This window comes from Morus notabilis, unplaced genomic scaffold (assembly GCF_000414095.1).
Source record: "Morus notabilis unplaced genomic scaffold, ASM41409v2 Scaffold294, whole genome shotgun sequence".
Lineage (NCBI taxonomy): Eukaryota > Viridiplantae > Streptophyta > Magnoliopsida > Rosales > Moraceae > Morus > Morus notabilis.
In genome coordinates, this window is record NW_010365149.1 from 140,444 (window position 1) to 150,430 (window position 9,987).

Below are 9,987 nucleotides of genomic sequence, written 5' to 3' on the forward strand. Positions count from 1 at the left end.
AATCTCATTATGCGAAATACACTCATTCAATATCTCACCATATTAACAGTGCGGATAACACCATTCCATTCTAAATGGGAATGACATGTATTAATAATGTTTTAATTAAAGATTCCGAACTTTAATTAAATTCATTATGAACATTGATTTTTGATTATTATCCTTAAACATTATCCTCTCGTATATAACACTTATATACAATGTTTAAGGTTACATAAATAATCATGGAATTTTTATTGATATTCATAAAATATTCATAAATATATGCACATAAAATAATGAATAAACTCTTTTATTAAATAAATAATAAATATCCTATTACATCTCATGCTTCTAGGACACTATTCCCAACATTAAACCTCTCCCAGGAGATTCTAAGAGCGGTGCACAGTAGCTGAATATTTGCTACGGAGTAGCTGAGTTGTGATGCTATTGGAATTAAGTGAGGATCGTGATCATCCTCTGGAATAAATTGTAAGGAATTGAGAATTCTGTAAACTCTAGAATATTTAGATTAACTAGACTATGGTTGATGTCTGTTGTAATTTAATTTACATGTTCATGTATGTACAATGCCATATATCTTGTGGGTGGAGCCCTGTGTGTTGTCAGAGGCTTGGGATTCTGTAATTTATTTATATTTTAATGGAGTTAAGTGGGGCTCGTCTGGGAATCTACTTTATTAACCCCTAATCGAGCTCCACGTCACCCACCCCGTTTGGGGGACATGACACGTACATGTTTTTATTTTTGCTCTAATGCACTATGTTATTTGAAATAGTAAGGCTTGTTCGGGTGCACATTTGAGTTATGATTTAAATTGAGAATCTATTTGAGTTTGTGTTTCAGTATGTCAAAACTTGAGTTTATATTTAGATAGTATTTTAATAAAAACTCAATGTTGATGAAAAATTTTAATAGGGTATATGGGTGGGGTTTTATTCGTCTCTTCGTTGTGAACGTATAGAAAAAAAATCATCTCAATCGGAATTAAAACGAAAAAGTTATAACGTTTTTAAGAATTGGAAAAAATATTGTTCATTAACTTGAGTTTGAGTTTAAGAACTTGAGTTGAAGGAGAAACTTGAACTCAGATTTTAGCCACAAACTTAAGTTAAAACTCAAGTTTAAACTCAAATTTTACAAACGAACATGAACTTGAATAAAGTTGTAACTTGAGTTCAAATTTTTTTTGAGTTTTACTCCAAAGAACAAGCCCTAAAATCTAATCATTGAGCTTTGAGAGTTGTAAAAGTAAACTTTTAATTTTAAAATAATTTGAAAAGGTAAAAGTTATAATGATTAAATGAAAAGGTAACCATATTAACCAATAAGAATCAAGTGTCAAATTTTTCATATGTTATACTTGGTGGGAAATTTATAATAAGGTATAGCATATGGTAAATTTGACAAAACAAATAACATTACATAGGAGAGTGTTTTTTGTACTCAAATGATAAATTTACAAATGGTACATCAATTATAAAATTGTATTAGAAATGCTCTAAACATATAAACTAATAGCAATCAAATGATAAATTTTTCATATGCTTTACTTGGTAGGAAATTTGATATAAAGTATTGCTATGGAAAATTTGGCACAACAAATGACATTACATTAGAGAATATTTTTATATTCAAATGTATAATTTTTAATTGACACATTAATTATAACATTGTATTGGAGGTGTTCTAAAGGATTAAATATGTCATTAAATATTGCGTGAGATCATACTTAAACGACAAGGTAACTAACGAGGACCAAAGTGTGATACACAATCATGCAATATGTCAAGAGAAAATATTGATTGGGTAGAAATATGGCCAAAAAAAAAACTTTGGATATCTGTTTGAAAATTTTATATATTCTAATGATATATTAGAATGTGATAATATATATAAATTAATAATTTAATACAAAACCTTTATACATAAAATTTTGAGAAAATTGTATAATTTATTCTTAAGAATGCATGGATATGAATTTTTACCTCTCATTTTTTATTAATACCCTTTTATTAGTATAGTTATTTGACTAAAAAAGTTATTAAATAAGAGTAAATGGTAAAAATCTTGACTCATGCATTTCAAAGAGATATTTTTCTCATTTCTCCTAAAATTTTGTAATTCTTTGATTTATTTTTTCAAGGATCGGGCCAGAGTGTCATTTGTTTGATAAGGTGAATTTAAGGTTTTGAGAAAATTATAAATTCTAACCCCTTAGTACCTGACTTATAAAAACTACCCCATTTAAAAAACTCTACCCCCCTTCACTAGTTTTAGTCTAAAATGTAGAAATATATTAGCTAATATTAGGGGGTAGAAATAAAAGAGGACTCTATTTCAATGAATATTTTTAAAAATTGGCCATTTAGTTTCATTTTGTTTAACCAGTTATACTTACTTGTTTTTACCAATATTTAGTATTTTATATGATCCGAAGGTAATTGAAAATTATGATGAGGATTGTTCAGTTCTTTCACTTATATTTCGAGCCTGTTTGGTTTTTTTATTTGAACAGAAATTTAAAATTTTATTAGTGAAAATGTTACAATAAAAAGATTTAAACAACGGTTTAAACTGTGAACCAAACTTGGCATTAATATTCACAAACAGTGTAAAAGCTCACATGTCGGACCAAAATAGTAAATTTCATTGGGGAGAACTTGTCAATTCTTATGAAAAAGATTTGTTTATTTATACACCTTAATAAATTTAGGGCTAGAAATTCATATTTGCGTGTCGTGTTCGGGCCAACACAATTATAACATGATACGATTATAGTAAACACGAATACGACACGATTAATAAATGTGTCAGAAACCCAAACACAAACACGAAACGTTAATAACACGGTTAACACGACACGACACGCGAACACAATTACTAAATAGGCTGTGACGGGTCGACACGAAAAAAACACGTTTACGACCCAACTAGCAAAATTTTTTATATTGTATTCAAAACTAATATTAATTGATTACTTAATATCACTTATAGTTAAAACTTGCCGAGCATATAATAAGAAAAACATAAATCCTTCAATTCTCCATGATAGCCAACACATAAAAATATCTAAATATCAAACACACACACACATATATATATATATATATATAGATATGATACTACTAGATTATCATATATATATGTTTCAAAATATGACCAATTACCAAACATCCAAATAAGTTTGAAAACATAACCAAGTACATCTAAATAAGTTTGAAAACATAACCAAACATTTGACTGTACTTAAACATAAAATAAATATAGAAAAATGTATTCTTTAAGGTTGAATGCCCAACTACGCTCCAAAATTAGTTTTCAGCTGTTTTAACCTATTCATTGATGTTTTTTTATAAATGTCATAAGGTTGAATGTCTTTTTTAATTTTTTTATAAATTTTATATTTTTGTATATGGATTATAAACAGGCGGGCCGTGTTGTGTCGTGTTGGTCCGTTAACGGCCTGTATAACTAAACGGATTAAGCGTGTTAAACGGGCTGACACGAATCTAACTCATTTATTTTCTTGTTATTCGTGTCAGTCCATTAACGACTCAATTAATAATCGTGTTGTCCAAACCCATTTATTTCGTATCGTTTCATCGTGTCGTGTCTGAATTGCCGGCCCTAAATAAATTAACATATAACTATAGACATAATAATAAAAGGAACCAACGTCACATTGTGTAGGTAACCGTAATAGTTGTTTTTATCGTTCCAGAAGTGGTTAAGTAGTGAACCAATCGGCTTCTTTGCCACCATTACCTCCACGGCGTGGCCGCAGCCCATGTCTCGTACTTCCAGCCCTTAAAAAAGGACATCAGTGACGCGCTTAGCAAGCTCTTCTCAATTATATGCCCACTTGGTACTGGTGAGACTTGAGAGAAATAATTTTTGTTCTGAGGTTGTAATATTAGTTTTGGTTGAATGAAATTCCCATATTTATTTCAAGAAACAAAAGCATAAAAGCATGTTATTTTTCGAAGAAAAGTATACAAGCATGTTAAGCAATAAAAAATGAATATATTATTCAGCTATAAAACATTACAGAAACTCAACTAGCAAGTCTTTAAGATCAGTTAAATCATGGACTAGCTGGCGACACATGATACATAACTTTTGAGATACAGCGAATACACAACTACAAATTAGCAAAAACATTTTCAACCTAATTATTAAGGCATTTTTAGCTAAAACTTGACAACTGCTCCCTGTTCTCGACCTTCAAGCTTGTTTATGCATTCACTTCTTCATTGCAGGCCTGTTCGACCGGAAAATCTAGTTCCACAAAATTTATGGTTCTTTGAAAACGTAATAAAATCAGTTCAGGATCATAGGAACCGAGGTAACATACCATATAACAGCTTCTCCTATACGAGTTCCTACATTGCAACTAGCATTCCCATTCAGTTGTCAAGGGTCTGCTTTACATTTGTACTATCCCAGAAGCAAGGCAAAAGTATTGATGTTCTGACTTTTGAGATAACTCTTTAAAGTATCTATTCAAATCTAATTATGATCATATGCATGAATTCCGAATACAAGTACAATCTAAACTTTTTATCCCGTCAAAAATTTAGTTGAAGAATTTCTACCAACATCTTGGACAAGGCATTGTAACTGCCAAGGGAGAAACAATATAGTTGCACAAAGCGACAACGGGTTTTACCTATATTGACTAGGTGATATCTACAACAGAGAAACTAAAGTCCATCTACAACTTTGATCCCAGCACTCTTGTCCCAATCTTCAGGGGGTGCCACATCCGACATAATTTTTTCTTGACCGCGCCAAAGAACCTGCATATGTATGCCCACTTTATGTCGGTCACCACGGATACATCACATAAGAAAACGTACAGGATTAGGCCTTAAAACATACCTTATCAATCACCCCAAATTCTTTAGCCTTTGTAGCATCCATGTAAAATGGTCGTCTCATCACATTAGCTACAGTCTCTTCCGACTAGTAAAAGCGAGCAATAAAATGTACTTATTTTTCCAGTCAAAACTCCTCAAAATTAATTATAGCCAAGCACAACTCGCTATACTTACTATTGGGATTTGGAAATCCCTTTCTAAAATTGATTTGCTACAGAATACTTGTTTTGTAAATTGATTTGCTGCAGGAAATTGTTTTGGGAAGTTTTTGATTTGCAGAAATCTGTTCTAAAGAAAGTCAAATGCTTTTATTTGGTTTCTTATTTTGGAGAACACAACTTTAGCAGGTTATGGAAATTTGGAGATAATTGGAATAAATTTCTGTAATATGAAATTTATATCTTGCTGCATAAAGTGTCCAGATTCGTGGAGCATTGATTTGAGGATTTCAAGATCAGGGAAGTTGATTTGATTGCAGAATCGTACAGCACTGTTGTCTTATTTGTTATAACATAATCATCAACAGATTGTTGACAGCAGATTTGATTGGAAGATTCAGCTATTTAGCTATTTATTTGGAGTCTCATAATGATCACAGGACGCCTTTTAAAGTATTAGTTTTACAGAGTGATAGATCATTTATGAGCAATTTTGCTCCAAGTTTTTTTCAGGAGAAGGAATTAAGGTTTTTGGGAGAAAACTGCGTGAGTTGAAGGGATTTCAACATTAAGTCAAGGGGATCTCACTGAGCAAGTTCATTGGGCAGTAGCAATATCATAGGCATCATACTTAAAGAGGGAGTCTCATGTAGAATAAGTCCATTTGAGATTGTAATCTTCTTTACTTAGTGGATTGTTCAAACGTCTGGACATGGCCCTGCGAATGTAGGTATTTACCGAACCACGATACCATCTCCTTGTGTCCTTTTTCCATTTATTTTCAAGTTTTGATAAATTATAAATCTATCTAATAACAAAACTTGGTAAAAAGAAAAAACCGGTTCTTCCACTTACATTTCCTGTGTGTTTGGCCAGAAGTTTCACAAGAGTATCCCTATTTGTCACTATCTGCAAAAATAAGCAATATTGAATATTATGGTAATGTAAACTATTACTTAATTTGAAAGCACTTAATTAACATCACAAAAGGCTTTGAGTTTGTGTTTTAATCTATTCCATTGTCGAAATGCATAACAAAACATCAGTAAACTTTAGAAGATGATGCACAGGAACTAACCTCTTTTGCACGAATAAGAACATCACTAGCAGGCATCAATCCAGATGATGGCACACGAGGTTGTTGGATCATAGCTGAATGCCAAAATTAAAAAGAGTGATGAGAGAAAGTCCTAATTGCAATTTGCAACAACTAGGAGAGCGAACAACATTATACCTTTGGCATGCGGCATCATAAACCGTTTTCCCTTGGTTCCTGCTAAAAGTAACAGACAAGCTTGCCCTATAGCTGCCCCAACAGCAACTGTATGTATCTAACCAAGCAATAAGAACCATGAAATAAGATGAAAGGTAATTATAAAAATACATAATAAAATAAATAAATAAATAAAAATCGTTGATATTGTAATCATGCTCCGACAAGAATGACTACTTCCCTCAAAAAAGCAGTTAAACTAAGTAATCCATCACACAACCAGCAAATAATAAACAAAAAATAAAAAATCCACAAACACAACAACTTTAGACATCACTAACAGTCATTGCACCGTATGACAACCGCCTCTATGTGCGGTCACTGTTGCCAAAGCAGTTATACAACATTTCAACTCAAAATAGCACCAGTGAAACAGCCATCCACGCTATATCCCACAAAACCCATCTCAATCACGCTACCAGCATCAATCACTGCCACTAGAATGGAGAAAATAACGACAAGAAACAAACCTGGAAACAAAATGAAACTCACCTCATTTTTTAACTGCATCATTGCGTCATATATAGCAAATCCCTCTGTCTCCATCCCAACCTAATCAGAAGAATTTCAAACTGATGAAAAATGAGATGACAGGTTAATAAGAGTGAGAACATGAGTAAACTAAAGGATCATTGCTTAAGAAACAAATGAATAAAATGACAAATTATTCCATCTTACTGTTTCACCATCATCACGAGTTGTTCCTGTAGAGTTTATATAAATATATATTGGTTCTTTAGGATCCATCCATTGCAGATACATCAATTCCGCCACAACAAGTTCCGTGACAGCTGGCACTAACTGTTGCACACATTGAAAGATCAAGGAACCAAGACGACTTAATAACACGATAAATTAACTTCAGATTACAAAACAAAACCATGGTTGTAAAACTCCGGAACAGACCAATCATTTTTAGGAGTGCATGACAGTTCATGATCCATTTATATGCTAAATGAAATTATTCTACACTATAAAGAGGACTGGGATAAAAGCTGTTGGCCGCGTGTAAATTCTTTCAAGGTAAGTGACGGCCTAATTCGACCTTCTTTTTTAATCTGATCCCAAAAAAAACAAAAATGAAATGAAATCATGTACGCATACTGCAATATTGATGCAAAGAAAAGACAAGTGATAAAATCTTTGAAGGAATAAACTCCACTTTCTCTTAATATGCAGATGACAGAATCAAGGAAACATGAGGCGCCAATATGTTATATAATGAATGAGTTGACAAGGATAGAAGTTTGGACATTCTCCACAAGTCAAGGGCTAAACAGTAAAATTTTCCGGATGCTTTATTGTTGTCGTGTTTCATGTTATGGGGCCTTAGGGAAGCTAAAGAATCAAAAATTATATTTGACGAAGAGCATGTCCAATTTCTCAGCATCACGCATAACAGAGCTTCTATTATACAAGATTGTTACAACTTACAATTACCTCACACTTCATTAGCTCCCTAACAAACTCTACAAATAGTAAAATTTTAGGATAGCAAGAAACAACTTGAAACAACATCAATTTTCAGGAACTTACAGGCATCCCAATGTAAACAATTCTTCCATGGAGCAGCAATGACGGTAAATCCGGGGGTGGCGTACTCGGCCTCTGATCGTTGTATGAAACCGATCTCTCTACCTGTTTCAGGCAGGGGATATCATCACTTTACCAAATAGGCACCAAAATTATATTTAAAAAAAAAATTACAAACGACATCGAGTAGCCTATTGTACCAAGGAAAGCATTAAAATTTGAGACTTGTCTTCTCAAGCATAATCTTGAAACTTTGTTCTTACGAGAATGAACTCTAAACAACTAAAATATGCCTGTTTTTCGCTTTTCTTTGCCCAACTAATAATACCATTCCCAAACGTAATAATATCGTTTTTTCAACAAAAATTGAGGTATATGCTGAAACAAAGAATTAATTAATCCGTAATTACAACGAGAAATAAAGGGGTTGTTCTTTTGCAACAAAACTCAGAAAAAATTTAAACTCGAGTTACAACTTTATTTAAGTTCATATTCTTTGATAAAATTCGAGTTTGAACTCGAGTTTAGGGCTAAATTCGAGTTTGAATTTTCCCTTCAACTCGAGTTCATAAACTCGAACTCAAGTTAATGAACAGTATTTTTTCTATTCTTAGAAATGTCATAATTTTTTCGTTTTAATTCTGATTGAGATGATCTTTTTTCTATGCATTCACAACGAAAAGATAAATAAAACCCCACTCATATATCCTATTAAAATTTTTTATCACCATTGAGTTTTTATAAAAATACTATCTAAATACAAATTTAAATTTTAACATACTCAAACACAAACTCAAAAAAATTCTCAATTCAAATCACAACTCAAATGTGCACATCCAAATACAAACCCAGGTTATAACTCAAACTCAACTCAAAATATTTTTCACCTTGAAACGAACAACCCAAAAAAACGAAGCAAGCATAATTCAAAACAAAACAAAACCCAATAAGCCAAAGAACCCACTATTGCCAATCATAAAACACCATGAAAAAAATAAAAAATAAAAAAAAAATAAAAATAAAAAACATGTCAAACAACTCAGCCATGAGCTTTAACAAACAGGGGTACACAGAAAACTAAATAGAAATACTTGGGCAGGTGTAGCCATGAGCTTTGGAGCGTCAAACAAGTCCAAGTAAGGAGGAGATTCAGAGTTAACGGGTCGGTCGAGAAGTGTCTCAGGCGAAGTTGCAGCCACGGAAGCGAGCTTCGACAAAAAGGGGTCCTTTGGATTTATGGGTGGGACGGGGATTTTGGCTTTGGCTTTGGCATTAAAGGAACAAAAGGTTCTGAAATTTCTTGGGTTTCTGGGTCCGAGAAAAAACGGTGAGGAAGAAGAAGATGATGATGGGAGTGAGTTAGTGATGGGTAGTTGCAGACCCATGACCATTTTTCTGTGTTGATTTTTCCTTTTGGCTGGTCTGGGATTTTCTCGGCGATGAAAATCGAAGAAAATGTGGTGCTCTGGTCACTACGATGGAGAGGAAGGACGTAGAAGTTGGATGACTTGGTGGGTTGGGGTTCGTCCAGATAAATTGGGCCATTCAATTCCCTACAGCCCAAAAGGGCTCTTTAGAGCGATAATCCACTTGATTTTATTTTATTTTTGTTAGGAGGAAACAAAAAACTGTGAAAACCTCACATTACCTCATACCAATACGTTACACATTGTTAAGTTTTTTTTTTAGGACTCAAATCACAATTTAAATTTTTTATTATAGTATTTTTCTTATAAAAATTTGAATTTAAGTTTTTTATTATAATATTTTTTTTATATAAATTTACTTTTCAATTTAAAGTAAATGAAAATAAGGGGATAGAATATCAAATATGCCCCCGATAGTATCATACCAAGATACTGATAGTAACCACCAGTGACCGATAATATCCTGCTATAACACTTCACAGTCGTTAATTGAAGACTACCTTTATTTTATAATAATACTTTACACTCGCCGACTAGAACAACTATTATCTTATCGTGATACTAAACATTTTTGTAATTAACAATACTCAGATCGTTAGTATCATATACTTCAAAAAAATAGAGATAAATACTTATTAAAACGTATGAGTCTAAAATTTTACTTTTTATTATTGATTAATATCTTTTTTAGTTAAATAGTTATATATCAA

The 9,987-nt window shown here is 32.4% G+C and overlaps 1 protein-coding gene across 1 annotated transcript; it reads right to left on the bottom strand.

Moving 5' to 3' along the window:
• Nucleotides 1-4,100: 4,100 nt before the first annotated feature.
• LOC21394105 (ATP-dependent Clp protease proteolytic subunit-related protein 3, chloroplastic) lies at nt 4,101-9,399 on the bottom strand. Its single transcript, XM_010107356.2, has 9 exons — nt 8,942-9,399; nt 7,854-7,955; nt 6,996-7,118; nt 6,810-6,869; nt 6,279-6,375; nt 6,123-6,196; nt 5,900-5,953; nt 4,888-4,971; nt 4,101-4,805 (listed from the first exon to the last, which is right to left on the bottom strand). The coding sequence occupies exons 1-9, from the start codon at nt 9,239-9,241 to the stop codon at nt 4,710-4,712; spliced, it is 990 nt and encodes a 329-aa protein (XP_010105658.1). The 5' UTR covers nt 9,242-9,399; the 3' UTR covers nt 4,101-4,709.
• Between the last annotated feature and the right edge of the window lie 588 nt (nt 9,400-9,987).